The sequence below is a fragment of the Falco peregrinus genome, chromosome 5 (assembly GCF_023634155.1).
Source record: "Falco peregrinus isolate bFalPer1 chromosome 5, bFalPer1.pri, whole genome shotgun sequence".
Lineage (NCBI taxonomy): Eukaryota > Metazoa > Chordata > Aves > Falconiformes > Falconidae > Falco > Falco peregrinus.
Genome location: NC_073725.1, coordinates 75,596,851 through 75,614,439, shown reverse-complemented (window position 1 = coordinate 75,614,439; position 17,589 = coordinate 75,596,851). Strand labels below are relative to the sequence as shown.

The following is a 17,589-nucleotide window of genomic DNA, read 5'->3' as shown; positions in this document are numbered from 1 at the left end:
TGAACTGGGTAATTTTCTGTTTCTGCAGCTTTGTACTTTAATAGCAACAGAATCATCTGTACATAAAGTCTTTAAACAATAAACATCTTTATCTGCAGTGTTTTAGATGTTTATTATCTTTGTAGCAGTTCATTTGCAGGACACAGTACCACCTTCACAAGAAATTGCATCGATTTGTAGTCAAAGCAGTGATTTCGGTTACTTTTTGATTTTGTAAGAAAAAAGGTAACTTTTAAAGAAACAAAACATACATATGCAGAAAATATTTAAAATGGTAATTTATTAAGTTAAAGATTTCAGTTTGACTGGACAGTGAAATGCTGGACTATATATTAATATCAGCACTTTAAATTTGGAAACATTAATATACTTCTAAGGAAATATACTTCACAGGAAAAATTAGTCTGTATTCCAGCCAGTTAGTGTCATGGAACAGATATTTCAATTCCTCGCTTTCTTGTCAAGCCAGTAATATGTAACTCTTTTTTAAAATGTTCATGTAATCAACAGTCTTTTTACTGGTCTGCATTTAATAGACTGACTCATTTTTCCTTTGAAAACCAGTCTTATCAGCATTTCTCCTGTTCTTCTGTTCTTCCAAGTCTTCACAAAAAAAGTTGTTTTTTTGGAATCACATCCCACAGGTTCCATGCAGCACAGAAACAAAACCCACTGAAGAGGTGGTGCAGGTTTGTGCTTTATTTTCATGTAACTTTTTTTTGAGGAAAATAAAAAAGAAGTATATTTTGAAAAAATGGAGCCACTTACTACCACATCAATGGAAAGAAACACCAAAGTTCATCAGTACACATTGCTTTTTGCTGCAGTTACTTGTCTGGTCCTTCTTTGAAATGTAGTATCATGGTTGTGGAAGCAAAATCAGTTATCAAAGGCAGCGGTTGCCATGACTGCTAAGGCATGATTAACTCTTGCAGTGCGCAGAAGTGCACTAAAGATAGTGACTGATGGCAGCTGCCTGTACCAATGCCACCACGGTACTGTGTACATGGATGGCAAAGGAATTGCTCTTGTTCTATACCATGATTATCAGGCTTAAGAAAATGCAGCACATACTTCAAAGTGAGCAGCTTTCGAGGGACTTTCAATCAGTATCGCACTTTTGGCTTCAAGTCTCCACAGACATGAACTGGAATATCCTGATGCAAGCTGAATATGCTCTTGCTAAGATGGTAGCAGCACTTAAACAATTCCCTTCCATCTCCCTATTGTAAGAATTTTTTTCAGGTATTTCTTTTGTTTAACATTGTCTGCGCAGTTTGGTACAACAGTTTAACTGCTTTATTGGCAATGAGAAAGGGCATAAAATCTGTTATTGCAGGTTAGAAAGAAACATATGCTCTATGCTTAATATGCAGGTGGAAAACATGCATTAAAATAATTTTTAAAAGCCCTTCACATTCAAGGGCCTTTTCTTTCCCTGCTTTTCTCTGTATTCCTGAACAATTGCTGGTAACTGCCATAATGTAACAATGTCGGGAGGGAAAATACAGGAGGAACTGCTGAGGCTTTTCAGACCTATAGCAATGGAATGGACAACAGGACATTTTCCTGCATGGGGGCACTCCTGTGGGGCACATTAGAAACCAAGACACTGAACTCATCCAAATCAGTGGGGAATAAAATAAGAATAAATTTGAGGCAGAGGAGCTCTCTAAACCAGACTTACTACTAAGGCATCTGTAGTGGGGAGCTATGCCTTGAAAATTCAAGCACTGGGCAAAGCCATTTAAGGGGTTGTTTGACAAAGAACGCACAGCCGTGCAAGGGAGTGCACTTCTGTGCTGCCTGTCCTCAGCAAAATTATTGCTCTCCACTGCCTGCTGCCAGAATCAGCCAGTTGTTTGCTGCCTCCCACGGCCACCCCAGCTCGATTCAGGGAAGGCGAGAGAGCTGCTGGGTCCCTTAGCACTTGCCATATCAGTCCTTGCATAGGCCCTTCTCCTCTTTGCTCCCAGCATCACATGGGTGTTTGCAACTAGGCACTTCACAGGTATCAACAATGTAAAATTTAATCTTGACTCCTCAATGCTCAGACTTGCACAGATTTTCTCACCCTGTAATTTGCTACATATTCAGCAGTACCAATATTATGATTTAACACCAAAGCACTATAGTCCCATATTGTCCAGGCAGAAGCTAGCGAGACAGGAATACAACTGGGCTGCAACGGGAAAGTGAGGTGCTAACCAGGAGCCAGGGCGTGAGCTGCCTCCCCAGAGAACAGAGGTACCAGCAGGCCTGTCACTTCTACTTTTTTCACGGTGCTTCGTTGCCACCTGATGGCCTGATGCAAGGTTGCAAGAATGAAATTTTAAAAGGCACCTTCTTTAAGCGTTGTCTTGCATTTCATTAGATCCACTGATGTCTTCGCAAAAAGCTTTTCAGCTCGAAGTCTTTTCATGCCTTGCTAACGCAGGTCTCTTCTTCACAGGTAATAAATTACTTTCCTTCGAAGTGACAACCATAACTGTAATATGTGCACGAACTATATTTTACTTGTATTTAGAAGGAATTTCTCTTTGTCTTTTGCAATTTCCTTCCTTAAGAGGACAAGATATTTGGAAGATAATGACGTTGTCAGGCCTGGAATGGCTACTAACATTGCAGTGCTGTGATGCTTGATCCATATGTCCTGATATTCCTCTGCTAGCCAAGATAGGCACTCCAGTTGTGACATAGTCAATGACTGGCTTCAGGTGTGGTGTTGAACTACAGGGATGCCCAGCATCCTTTTAAATGAGCCCAGATGCCTTTTAAATGAGCATAGGTCAGGGCCTATAGCTTTAAAAAAAATAATTTCCTACTCATTCCAGCTGATTTAGCCATGTGAGAGGCTCTTACTGGCTGCTTAATTTCTTTTTTTACTGAGGCAAAAATCATGAGGCTGAAATTGTCTGGAAGTAAGAAACTGGGCTCTGCATTTATTGCTCTGGTGAAATCCTGGTGGCTGAAGGGGGGGCTCTGCCTTGGGACCATCAATGTGGCTGACAGAGGTAAAGGGAACATGAGTTAACTCATGTCTGGTCATGGGTATGGATATGATGGAGAACAGAAACATGCAGTTGTCACCTGTGATCTTCACTTGCTTTTTATGTAGATGGAGGAAGATGCTACAAAGGGGACCACAAGAGGCCACATGCTCATCATACACAACACCTTTGGTTTGCAGCAGCTCTTAGACCTGAAGAAAACCATGTTACTTATTGGCACTCTGAGGAAAGTGGTGGGGGCAAAATTTGGCAGCTCTGCTTAGAAGTTCTGTTCCCACAGGTTGTTTTTTTCTGGGGTGCTCTAAAGTGTTTCTTGAATCCACAGTCGGAGAACTTCTTCTGAGGGCACCACACGCACCATAAGATCACATTGCTCAGCTTCTTCATTGCCGCAAAGTACCAGCTGGGTGGGGGGCTCTGGTACTTGCTGTAAAACAAATGCACTTAGGCTGATGAACTGGTCTGTCCATCTTCTACTTTTCCCCACAAACTATTCCTTTCATCCTTCCTGCCACAACTGCCCAGAGATCCAGTGCTCAGGAAGCCACACACACAAAAGCTGCTGCCTGCATTCTCAGTTGAATTGGACAGCACATTTAAGCTGCTGACTTAAACGTACTCCTCCTGAGTGCACGAGAAAAGAGGTTGCTTTTGATGATGGTTTCTCCTCACGAAGAAGTTGAGAAGCTCAGTGCTGGTACCTGGGGACATGGAGCAGCACTGCCAGTGACACAGCTGTTTTGTTCAGGTAGCAGCTTGTGAGGCAGGGTCAGTCCATGTCCCCCGAGATGCTTCTCCACAAGCACCAGGAGCATCTTCCCTGTTCAGGGCTCTGGGCCAAAAGCAGTGACAGCTGCGCAGCCAGCTCGTGTGCTGCCTGACCCCTGCAGCACAGGTCATCACGCTGCCTGCCTCATGCTCCTATAATACCCAGCACCCTAAAAACCAATAAAGTATAAAAACCCCACAACTTACCAGTGTGTCTGGCAGGACTGCAAGAGGGCAGCAGGAATACTGAAAGATTTTACTTGTTTTCCAGGTAAGGAAAGGCAGGGCCAAAGCAGCCACAGCAAAGCCAGCAGAGATGAGGGCAGTAACCAGCCACATGGATGTCCCACCTAGAAATAACAGAAGCAGCAAAACTTCTCAGAGAGATTGCTAGGATGAACTACTCAGTGCAGTCAGCCTACACCCTCTGTGACTGCTCTTCCCACCCATCCTGGTGAGATCCTTTGCTAGTACACTCCAGGAAAGGATACCAGTGCAGTGCAGAGGGCTGCACTCCTGAGTCTTCCTTTTTTGCCTCCCCCAAGGAACAAAAGGGCAGCACATTTGCAAACAAGACATGAGATATTGGGTGGAAATGAAAGGAAGAGCTGCTGGGGTATCTGTCTTGGGCAATGGGGAGGAAGGCTGGGTGTTACCTTGTGCCCTCACGCACTGTGTCTGGCTGAAGCTGCTACTTCTGTTGATTGCCTCGACATACGTCTGAGCTTTTACACAATAATCAGGTCCTGCCTCCATGGTGTCCAGATGAACAACTGGGCTGACCTCTTTCACCAGTTTCTGTTGCATCTGCCACAAGCCCAGGGGAGAGAGCATCAGAACATAGAGCAAGGACATAACTGAGGAGTCCTAACATGATGCTAGCCCAGACTTTACTAGGAGAAAAGGAAGGAGCAGCAGGAGATGACAGAGGACTGCGTGAATAAGAGGGGAGAGGGAGAAAAACAGCAAACAAGGAAGCACAGTGGAGTACAGAATGAGACCACATGTGTCTGGAAGGGTAGGAGGGGATGGAAACAAGGGGCTGTGAGCCAAAGAGGCATAATCATGATGTTGGTCCACAACACTGGACCATGACCTACTCCCCTCATGGAAGGGGGGTCTTGATCTTGACTGATCCAAGTTTTTGCTAGGATACCAAAATCATGCTGATGCTAGCATGGTATGATAGGAGTGCCAGAACCATGCTGTGATAGGGGTGTGAGAGCTCTCTCATGACTAGAGCACAGACAGGAGATGGACCAGGCTAGTGAGGAGTGAGTGAATTTGGTGTGTGCAACTATAACACTTCAGCAACCCTTAAACACCATATGAACACCAGTACATCATTTTCTTGTAATAAGTAGGACTCCATTAACTGCTAGCAAAATGAAATTGCTATTCCCAGTCTCCTCAGTCATAAGAGACAGATAACAATTAACTAGTTGCTCCTGAATCTTGCTGTGTTGCAGATGCAAAGCCTGCCTCACAGAAGGCCTGATCAGCCTCCAGCACCACACACATATGGACACCTCCAACAAGCCAGTCAGGCTCTCCTGGCAGGGCAAGTCCTTCTTTCCATCAAAATAGCCTTCTCCACTGAAACATGATCTTGAGGGCCATTAGTCTGAGAAGATTTCAACGACAAAATCAGGTCAGCGACTACTTGAGGTGTGTAACCTCTTGCAAAACCTCAAATCAGACATGTCAAATGCAACAGTCATTTAAAAAAAAAATTAAGAGCCCCAGCAGAGAATTGGACATGAACTGACCAGCAAATCTGATGCTTGTGACAGTCCAGTTAGTAGAAAGTATTCTGAAGTTTGGAATTAATGTTTAGGTGGCTAATATATACTGAAGAATAGTTAACATTTCATTCATAAAAAGCAATCACATACAAATCTATATGCTTTTTTCTAAGGTGTCAGAAAGCTCACAGACAAGGTTGATCTCATTTACTTGCATTTCCAAAAGATAGTCAAGAAGATCTATTTCAAAAGCTTATTAAGCTAATAGCCATGGGCTAAAAAGACATCGGAGCTCTGAGTGCCCTAACCAGGCTGGAATGGTCCTGACCAGCCCTGTCTGCCTCCCTGTCCTCACTCTCCTGTCCATAGCTCAGGAGCCCCATTTAAGCTCAGCCTAAGACCTTCAGTCCCAGTCTGAGTTATGATGGAAGTATGCCTGTCTCCAGACCTGTCTCCAGCAGGGACCTCGGATATACTTTGTATGTAGCTTGTCTCCAGGGTGGACCCTTAAGCACACTGCAGCCTCATCGTCAAGCCCTGCCTCTGCTCCCATCTCCTTTCGCTCCTGGCTGGGGTCCCTGTAGAGACCCTGGGCCTGGTTTGGCGCTTGCCTTGTCTGGGGCTGGCAATGGACCCTGTTACCAGTACTTGGTTCTGTCCACTGTGGTCACACTCTGTGGGTTTGTGCTTCACTGGGGAGGGCACTGCTTGCACTGGGATCACCCTTTGCTCCTGGCTTGCCTGCTCACAGTGAGCAGCCCTACCCTTGCTGCTTCCTGATACGAGAAAGAGTTCTGTATGCTTAGATTGCTAATCCTTTCTCAGAGTAGAAGTCATGGTGGAGACCCATGCAGATCTGTGATCACCATCATATTGCTACGGATGATCAGGAAGAAAACTGAAAACTGATACATGCTAATGACACTAAAAACACCACTTCAGAATAATAAAGGTGACAGCCATCTGTGAAGAACGGCAGGAGGATCTTGTAAGAAAATGAAAAATGAAATTCAACACAGATAAATGCAAAATGATGCTCATGAGAATTTTACCCCTTTATTTTTACAGTGACTGAACCTTAGTTGAGCATCCCTTATCAGAAACAGGAACCTGGTGTTCAGGTTTCATGGAATAGCTCTGTGGTAGTCACCTATGTTAACAATTACTGGGAAAAGAAAAAGAGTGTGAAGACCTGTTTTGTTTTACGGTGCTAACTTACAGTGCTCCTGCACCTCGAACCGTGCAGGTTTACTCCCAGCCCACCTTGGTAAAGGCAAAAATAGCTAGAAGGGCTTCCACAGTCAACAACTAAGCAATCTGGGAGTCCCTGGCCTGGAAAAAAATAGACAATATAAACCTGTTAGAGTGGTGGGGAAAGCACATAGGGAATAACTGTTTCTCTCCCCGCTAAACCAAGGCTGAGACTGCACAACAGTTAACCTGCAGAACTCCTGACTACAGAAAGGTGTACATAGTAAAAGTTTACATAGCTTGAAAACCAGAACAGATAAATTAATTGAACAAAAATTCATCAAGGGTTATTAATGATACCATGTCTGCCTCAGGAATTTCCTGGAGCTGTCTCTCTGAAATCTCAGAAAATAATCTAAGTGTAATTACACACAGGCTCTCTCCTTATTATCTTCCTTGGTCATATCCATTGTCCACTGGCAGAAGGAAGATGGGGGGTTTTATAGTCCCATGATCTGACTTTATATGGCTGCTTTCATGCTTTTATGTTCTTAGGTGCTATAGAAGCACCAAATTCCCAGGAGAAAAAGAAAAAATATGTCTAGTAAAAACAAGAAGACCTGAATGGAACATAAATTGTCACTGCTTCAGTATTACCCAGGTGTAAGTAATGCCCTCAGCTAAGCAAGTTACAGTTTGCTGTCACAGGCAAGCTGTTTTACAAAAAACTCCTGAGAAAACTTTGTCAGCACCTTAGTGCAACACCTTAATTGTGTGTCCAAATGACATTCAGAGAGGAAAATCAGCATGAACACCTTCCATTCTTGATTTCTGGTTTCTTTCAATAACTGAGGTCCCTGGGGGATTCCTCTTCCCAGAGAAGGAAATGTGGAAAGAAACAAGCTTCCCATGGGGTGTAGAGGAATGAAGGCAGTGGGTTGATTGGCATTGATGGTATGCAGCTGTGGCCTTGCCTCAGAGGCAGTGGGTCGATTGACATGGGTGATGTGCAGCTGTAGCTCATTCCCACTAAGTGGTTAAATAGCCCTGAGGAGCATGGGAGAAGTGGTTGGTTGGAAGAGGAGTGGTGTGGTCTGATCTCTGGATGAAGGACATACAGCATGGACAGTAGAATCTGCCTGACGGTAAAAGCCTTGTTGTAGCCTACTAGTTTTGAGAGTGTTGCGGCAATGTGAGTAAGAGCAACCTACTGGTAAGTGCAGAGGAATTTGGCACACCTTGACTCCAGGCAGGTCATCCAGCCTCACAGCAGGAGCTTGGACTGGCGAACAAGCCTTGGGCAATGTCTGCATGCTTGCACTCTATAAGTATGTGGGCTCCCTGTTAAACCCAAGGACAAAACTCACCCTACTCTCCTGGCCCTTCTTCCAGTAGAGCACACGGAGCTGAAAAGCAGGCCCCATGTCTTCCAGCTCCACTAGTAAATGATACCCATCTGCTATGACCTTCATCAGAGGTGGGGTCAGGGAAGCTGCCAACACAGAGAGAGCACTGTTATTGCATCACAGGCAACCCTTAAACTGTCTTTTTTTTTCCTAGCTGGGAGAGGAAGGGAAGCTGCTGTCACGAGCACAGTAATATTAATCTGGAATAATATCTGGTTGCTTCAGTGGGGCAGAAACTTGTCTCTGCTCTACTTCCCAGTATGTCTAGATACAGTAGCAGACTTTGAGCAGAAGGAGGACCATGACTGGCATTGTAAACAGGAGTTTGGTAATAGCTGAGTTGCACAGACCTTGAAAGGTTTGGAATTTCTCCAGTGGAGGAAGTGGCTGGCCTGGAGGTCCTGTGTGATCAACAGCAGCAGAACCAGCTGGGTGACCAGAAGCCGAGGCACCAGATATGGCCAGTTCTGCTCCTGGGCATTAGCTTAGCACTAACATGCAGAACAGGAGCTGTGAAACCACTGCTGCTTCATGGGAATTTTGGCAGTTATTCAAAGGTGAAGGAAAAAGCAATATGAGCCTCAGGATAACTCTGGCAGTTCACATGAATCCTAATTATCTTTCAGTATCTACATAGTTTTGAAAAGACCTGAGCTGGTGACCTGCTATGACTTAAGTTTTTGTAAATGCATGCAAGTAAATCTGTAGATGATTTGCTTCACGCTTACTTTGATATTCAAAACTTGCTTCAATCTGGGATTCTGTTGCAAGGAGTATTAGTGAAACAATCAGAATCAATCAAGCATGGATGAAACTACACACTGTATGTTTGTGAATTGGGAACCAAGGCAGTATGGAGGTCATATTTGCACTCCTTATCTATGCCACTCTTCACCACTCTGTTGTAGGTGAAACTGGTTTCAACCTTGCTTTCAAGAAAGGAGGGAGAGCAATATATAGCCACATACAGAAGAGATGTTCTTAACAGAATTTGCTTTTGCATCCAGTGAATTGTCATTAATACTAAGCAATATGAAAACATAAAATCAAAGTATGTTCATAAGTGTGTCACATATGGGAGGCCTGTAAAACTATTTTATACTTTTAAATTAAAAGCTGAGCATCTGCTTGATGCTATGACTCAAAATTTTGAAAAGTGGTAACATTTGCAGGTTAACAACAAATATCAGGCTAATGTATTGACAAATGGACATTGCAAGATGCCACTACTAACCAAACAGGAGCGTTTATATTTATCTCTGTGCTGGCACACTGAATACCAACTAACTATTTGAATTTTGATAAAAGAAGAAGTAAGACCAACTAAATTGTTGGTTTTAGAAAGAACCTTTACAAGTGTTTTCCATGTGTTATCATATTTCATCTGTCTCTACACCTAAGGTTTGACACTGGAGCTATTTAGTCTAGAAGTACCGTGGGCTATGCTGATGCCCTGACTGTCTATGAACCACATACAGAACCTGTGGGCTGAGCTTTGAATTCCTGAGTTTCTCTCAGACTTCTTCCTTGGCTAAAACTGATGACTGCTGCTCATCCCAGACTGAGTTGCACTCCAATAGTGACCTCAACAGAGGTTTTCCACCACAGTTTTCAGCTGACCGCATGGCAGAGAACAGAGGTAATGATTCCAGAGAAACACTGGAAATAATATGCTGATTTTAGGCTGCAACGTGCTCCTTGGGTTGAGCTGGGCGCGAAGCTCTGCCTGGAGCTAGAAGGATGTGGAGAAAATACCCTACACTGCTAGGACTGCAGCAATGCTGTGATTTGTTTTTCTTTCCTCTTCTGAGGTTACTTCATAGATCTGACAACATAGGAGGAGGAAATCATGTCTGGAAGTGAGAAGGTTTCCAGGACAGCATGAGGCAGATGGTTGACTTTCTAGAGTGAGTGCTTCCATAGGATCAAGTTCTGGATCTTCAGAACTGACTAGGTGACATGGAATAGATGGAGCATTGACAGCAACCGTAATTGATCAGGACCCTTCAAAATTGGAGGCAAGAATGGCCAACTTGCCAAAAGAAATGTCTGGAGTAGTCTTCCCTATCATTGAAGCCCTTGAAATTCAAGCCCTGCCTCAGGAGGAACTCATGTCCAAGAACACAGTGTAGCTGTCTAAGAGTGAAACCCAGCGGGGCACGAGAGGAGCCGAGTAGGCTGTGCTCTGTGTGTTTATGGGCTTTGTGACATGCACAGTACACACACATGCACATGAGCAATCCCTCAACACTGAACTCTGATTAACATGACTAATGTAGCTGAAGCCAAATAGCAGAACTCACTTGTGATGCGATTGAAGAAACCTTTCAGGGTGCCCCACTCTGATCTTCTAGCATCAACATCTGCCCTTACACGCAGGTTATAGGCCACAGTGGCTGAAATATCTTCTGTGATGTTACACACTGTGGCTGTGATGAGTGAACATTCACAGATTGGAATCCAGCTCTCATTGGCATACTCGCGTTCATATTCACTGAGGAAAGGAAAAGAAAGCAGACAGACAACAGTCTGATGAGAGATCTATCTGTGACATAGGCTAAGGCTGCTTGCTAGTTCTTTCCAGGTAAAACCAGTACTGGGATACATTGGGACTGGAACGCCAGGACTGTGTGAAACCAGTATGGGTGTGTTTTAGATCTTATCTAGATAAAATCTCCCAGAAACAGCTTGTTCATGAGCCAAATGCAGCGTGATATTGTAGGAGGTGGGGATAGCAAACGCAGTGTCGATGCATCAAATCCTGCCCACTCACTTGACTTGATCATCCCTGGTAAAACAGAATTCCAAAACCATACTGTGATACAAGTCATAGCTCAAGATGTGTCAGAAACCTCCTGTAATGTGTGCTAAATGTTTAAAAGATTAACACTCAATAAATCTCAAATGTTTTCTCTTCCCTCTTTTAAGTAAACTGTTGCTAATCTTCCTACCTTTTTAAATCTTTGGACAGAGACTGTTTTCATATGTGGGCTTAATGCAATTTTAGGTATCTATTAATCTGTAAACAGTCTCAGAATAGGAGCAAAAGGACACCACACCTCCCCAGCTTGTGAGCAACAGTGCTGGAGTATATAGCTTCTCTTATGCCTGTGAACTGAACAGTGCTCAAGACATCCTAACAGTGCAGGATTTTTAGTCTATGTAAACAGTGTTCAAAGAGCAAAGAAGAAAAAACCCAGAAGTTACCCCTGAAACTCCACAGAGTATCTCACAGTTTCTCCCTGGATGATCACAGGACTCCAAGTTAAGAAGTGTTTCATGTTGGTAGAAAGAATAGAGATATTCTGAGGTGTTGGCAACAAAGCATCTTCACCTAAAATTCCCAGTAAAAGAAAAGAAAGAAAAAAGGTATATGAATGTACTACAAAAAAAGCTTAGAAGAACAGTGCAAAACTGTGTTTTGCATCAGAAGTACACACTCTCCATTTCACTACTGTTACTTCAGTGTTTGAAAGGGTTTTGCAAAGAAGAAATGACAACCAAAGAGGAAATGACAAAGCAATTAGGCTGGCACTGCTTACAGAAAGGCAAAGCATGCCTTTTCATTATTTCAGTTTTTCATATCAGCAAAACACTGCAAAAAAAGTCAAGCTTTTATAAAGCTATTCAATTTAATGAAGTCAAGTAACAGTTATGCTATTGCACTCTATAGACTGTTTCACTGGATGTTATGGTTTGAAAAGTGCCATTTCTTTCCAGACTTGACTGGGTTGGACACTGTAGAAGATCCTAGCTCTGGCACAGTTTTTTTCATGTTGCAGGATTCTAATAATGTAAGTGCTTGCAGACTGCAATCAAAGCACCTCTTAATGGAATAGATGTATTCAATGGACTATAAATGAAATTACTACATTACTCTGAGATGGTCAAAACATAAGTATGGGTTAGTACCTACAGTGTAGTTAATTTTATCCTATGGCATCTTAACATAAAATCCTTAGCAGTGTTTGGACCAAAGCACAGAAGGCAGGATTCCCCATGGGCACACCCTGCACTACACTATGGGAACAGAGTTATCTCTGTTCTGCCACTTTCCAGTCCCAAGAAAATTATGTTTTCTCTGCTCAGCAGGGAATGGTTCCCAAGGAATCACCAGAAGGGAGGAACGGATGGAGCAGGTTAACCAACCCAGCATAGCAGTGGTCATTTCAACAATCTCCTAGAAACACTGTAACTGTTCTTTCACAATATATGTAGGTTACCTAAAGATTATTTCCTAAGATTTTTTAAAAAATTATGTCTATTTCACTTAAAGACTAATGGAAAATAGACCTTGCTAAGTGTTATCAAGAAGAGGGTGTCTTTTAAGCTGTGTTTACAAAATTAACTATTTAATGTCAGTTGTTTTACTCAGGATCGAAACCAGGTTGACAAGTCCATGAACAATGTTTTCATCATGATTATTCTTTTAAAGCATTGGAACAACATTGGTCCTTTTTCTGCCCTTAGAATATTCCCTGTATTCGTATCTTTATAAAATCACTAATGATGTGGAGAATCTTGATGCCAACCCTTTTAATGATTCTTTGGCATAAGTTATATGGATATGTTGACACAAAGCTCAGCTGTTATTTAAATTAGAAGCCAGATATCTCTGGGATGAGCAGCTTTCCTCTCCTTGCCATTTAGATAATGGAAGAGTCACTGTCTGCCATATCAGCAGTTCTATTGTTTCTGGCTGGTTGAGGGTCCATGCCAGGGTCAAGGCACGTTTTGTCTTAAAAAAAAGTATTGACTTTCACTCTGCAGCTTAAACACCCATTTGGTCTCTTATATTGTCCATGCTTCTCAACATTTAGATTGTTTGCTACTACTTTTCTGACCCCTGGAAATGTTCAAGGCCAGGTTGGATGAGCAACTTGCTCTAGTGGAAGGTGTCCCTGCTCATGGCAGGGTGGTTGAACTAGACTACCTTTAAGGTCCCTTCCAGCCCAAACCATTCTGTGATTCTATGGTATTTTTTCCTTGTACTCTTGGTTCCCATGTTAATTTGGGGAGTTGGCATACCTAAGTGTGTGAATTCAGCAACGGACTTCAATTACATGAACAGACACTAATTTTTCCACATGACTCATGCACACAATGATGTTCCAGGTCTGAACAGGGGTGAACTGCACTGGAGTGTTTCCAAATTTTTAAGTTCTTGACTTTAGGACTTTTTGGATATATATTTTTTTTTTGTGCTCAATAGTACTGAACTTACTAAGTAAGCTTATTAAACTGCCTAGAAACCAGTTTTAAAAGCAGAAGATAGTTCTGATTTGGATTATTCTCCTTTTAATGGCTCAAAAATTATTTTCTATCTGGTTGAGACCAATATTCATTTCCTGGCTATGCCTGGCTTAGTACACTGTTTGCCTGGTTTGCTGGCAAAACCAGTGACTCTCCTGTTGGCACAGTGAGATCTGTTGCATCACTTCAGCGGAACCACAGAAGCTCAGATACAGACACTAAGATTTCTTCCTTTCATTAGAAAAAACTCTGGGCCTAATGAAAGTGCCGTGGACCTGTATAAAAAAAAAATTCACTGGTTTAAGTTTCTGATTGTTCTTAATAGATTCAGGATGGGCACAAATTCTGCTACTTGTAAGAACTCTTTTCCAAGAGAAATAAGATATAAAACCCTAATACTTGTGTGTGTTTGCTGATTTTTACAGGGCCACGTATGTTCTGTGGCAGAACCACAGCACACAGCAGCTGTTCATTCAGTACCATGGAGTGTTTGCAATTTAGTGACAGAAAACAAGTCTCCAGCACTGCAGGTAAGATGGTAGTGATGAGGTATAGTGTTATGGACAAACAGTTCACATCAACAGTGCACTACTTTGGACATCTGCCTTCAGATGAGGGGAGCTGCATCCTTAGAGGAAGTTATTATTTACCTTCCATAATCAAACAATATAGAAAGAGGTATCTGGGCATAAGTATACATATGTATGCAAGTGTAGCTTATATATGTATATATATGAGTATAAAATTTTGTGCTTAGTAAGTTAAATAATTAAATAACAAATACACTAGAGTGAAACTTACGATTCAGCTTTAGTATGGCTCACTCGATTGTACGTATAGAGATGTTTGTAACTGCATAACCATGCCCTACTGCAAACACAATGGCCAGACCTCAGGACTAAATCAAAAAGGTGTGAAGCTAAAACCTGAGATCTTTTCAGCCAGTACACCAATGAAATGGGGTCCCTAACCGTTAAAAGAAAAAATGCACTTCCCTGCTTTCTGCCTGGGACCCAGAGCTATGCTGAAAGCTGTAGTTTGGAAGAGAGGTTCGTGCTTTTCCAAAATACTGTTGGTACAGACATAATGCATCCTGTGTCATATCCAAATAAATTGTATTTGTGGTTTCTCCAATCTGTCTGTTGCAACAGCCCACAAAATGATTGCAAGCAAATACATGTTTAACACTGGGAGAAAAGGCAATTCAGGTTTTATAAACAGGGAAAGCACTGAGTATAAACGGTGAAGTATGTTGCTTCAGTACTAAAATACTCCATTAACTCTGGTCTGTACATACTGAAGGGGAAAGAGACAGCAATCATATGAAGTGCAGGAGACAACTGAACAGAGAGAGCAGGCAGGACCCAGAAAGCTGTTAGCCCAAGGCTGCATGCCAGTTCCACTTTATTTTGGATTCACAAGCAATATGTAAATAGCCTCACAGGAAAAAACAAACTGGTGTCTTTCAAGTCATACTACTTTAACTCCTAACATGTCCATTCATGCCAGAGAAAAGACATGTCCAGATTTTCTCTGTAAATAGCATTTTTGCCTCCTACCCTATCAGCAGTATATTTCATTTACTTTGTGACGCGAAGAATGGGTTCCAGTTTAGAATGGTGATGACCTCTTTTGTTTAATGTTTTTCTACTCTGTCTGAAAGAATTTACAATTAAAAAAAAAAAAAAAAAAGATCAAGTCCAGTACATTCTTTTTTTTCAGTTTAAAATACCTTAAATAAACTCTATTAAAATTCCATTGCTCTGGGACAGGTATTGATACTGTTCTTCCTCTGTAAATACAGAACCCAATAATCTTTCATCACTACTACTTGATCATTACTTGCTGTTACTTCATCACTACTATCACCACTACTTACTGTTAAATGTAAGTGAACACTGCAAAAATATTAATAAAATTACCTCTTTATTCATAATAGCCTCTCCTTTCTGGGGCTCAACAAACACAAGAAGATACAGTAACTCCAGAATCAGTGTTGCATACCATTCAGAAGTACTTCAGCTCATCTGTACTTTTTCTGGCACGACCCTTAAACTTTTATATACAGGGCTGAGAAATCCCTCCTTACTGCTGTGTTAGTAAGTATTGCCTTTTAACTTCCAAGCATTGTGTCATTTAATCTCCTTTTTCTAATCTGGAGGACAACAGTCACTAGCTTCTTGTATCTTTGAGCACTGTCTGCCTCTGCATTTGAGGAAATTCCAGTGAAGAGGAAAATGACAAGAGAATTCTGCACTCTATTGGTGACAAGAAAACAGAGTAATGTCTGTAACACCACAAAAAGCTAAAGGAATTTCTTTGTAAGCTAAATGGTGACAATTTCAGACAACAGTAGTAAATTATGCTAAACCATCTCTTTGGCTGTAAATCTAACCTGAGGGCTCTGGGAATATCCCCTCCCCCATTTGCCACCTGCACAAACTGACTGCAAAAGGCAAGACCCCAGGGCATACCCCCCTTGACTGTTTTTCTCCCCAGCACCCGGGATGCAAAGCCTGGACTCCCAGGCTAGCCAGGAACACCCTCTTAACCTGCTGTCTGCTCTGTGCAACTGCAGGGCAGATTTAGATGTAAATAATCACACGATGTTCTTTGCTCAAAAAGGACACTAGGACACAAATTTTCATATTTCAGGTCAAGACCAAGAAAATGGGGGGCACAATATCAGCTATCCCACCTTTCTTTCCTACTGTTCAGTGTAGAAGACAAAATTGGATGTGTCTGCAGCTAAGCAAGGCTGGCAGTCGCTACACACAGCAGAAACATCACACAACTAGCCAGACCTGAAACAAAAATACAGTAAAAACAAACCCAGATTTCTTTAAAGAATACTTGCCCAGCTTTGCCATCTTTTAAAAAAAACATTTGTCATAATCTTTCCTATTCCATAGAATAAACTTTCAGAGCATATGCAACCTGGTGCTGAGTCAGTGGTTTCTGTAGCTAGCAACTAAGAACTATAAACAATTACCTAAATTGTTTTGCTGGCCAAGGAAGCTATGCAACTATTTTTTCTGAGGCAGAGAACAAAATGGAGCAAGACACAATGTGAATTCAGGAGCTAAGATGGCACATTTAGAAAGATGGAACTGAGAAAAATCTGAGCACAGTGGCAAGCCATGTTTGCTTTCTAGAGGACTGGCAAAACCACCAAAGTGTCATCAGGAGATCTGAAGCTAAACTCCTTCTAGAAAAGCCTAGTATTTACTTGGGGAAGATCACAAATTATACAGCCTCCTTCCACGGTGAAGGAGACCCTCACTGAACATTTTTGAGCTATTAATTAACACTTCATACCCTTCCTCTCTGACCCTGCATCCACTCCACAGGCAGGGCATACCCTGTGTTCAAAGAGATCAGCATTTGAAAGAGGACTTTAAAGTTCAGCTTCCCACAGAACAGCAAAAGAGCAGAGAAAAATACAGTGTCAGTAAGATAATTTCCTTCAAACTGAAACTCCCATTTAGATTTCAGAATTGACTTGCATAACATAGAACTTATGGATTGTCTTTTTCTAGTATTAATTTTAGACAAAGGATTAAAATGCAAGATCACCTGACCTCATACCATTTGGTTTAAGTTTTGTAGAGGCATTTTTAACAAAAGGACAAAACCCTTTTTGTTTCTCACAACCCCTTTGCCTTCTGACTTAAGTCAACTGAAGATATTTTAGCCATTTACCTGTGAGATTTGGTGCAATCAGAGCGCAGAGGAAGAAGCAGATGTGCTTTAATGACATTTTGCTCACTCTTGTTGCCTTTTTCCACATTCATAACCTGTTGCACAGCTCAGAAATTTCCCTTCCTGGATAGGGAGCCCTATCTGAGCCAGCCATGATGTGAGCGAAGACTCCAGGGGAATATTGCAAACCACAGCTTCTCTGCCTGCCTGCACCAATGCCAAAGACACACACACATTGTTTGTAAGGGTGTAGTTCCAGGGAGTGCCCAGGTAATCTGATGCCAGCGTTTCTTTACAGGTCTGTGCAACTGCTCAATTAGATGTCATGACTTTGTTTCACTTAGCAATTACGTGTATTAAAGATGTTTTAAGGAGGAAACAGGATTCATTCGACATTTCCATGTAGCTTATATAGCTGTAAATGCTCGTTTACATAGTTTCAGTAAGAAACTATGGGTAAATTCCAACAGTTGCCTACTTTGGAGGTATTCTGGATTATTTTTGCTCATACAA

The 17,589-nt window shown here is 42.1% G+C and overlaps 1 protein-coding gene across 1 annotated transcript; it reads right to left on the bottom strand.

Moving 5' to 3' along the window:
- Positions 1 to 3,312: 3,312 nt before the first annotated feature.
- IL20RB (interleukin 20 receptor subunit beta) lies at positions 3,313 to 17,164 on the bottom strand. Its single transcript, XM_055805187.1, has 7 exons — positions 17,079 to 17,164; positions 11,329 to 11,466; positions 10,425 to 10,615; positions 8,083 to 8,207; positions 4,436 to 4,586; positions 3,987 to 4,129; positions 3,313 to 3,438 (listed from the first exon to the last, which is right to left on the bottom strand). The coding sequence occupies exons 1-7, from the start codon at positions 17,162 to 17,164 to the stop codon at positions 3,313 to 3,315; spliced, it is 960 nt and encodes a 319-aa protein (XP_055661162.1).
- Between the last annotated feature and the right edge of the window lie 425 nt (positions 17,165 to 17,589).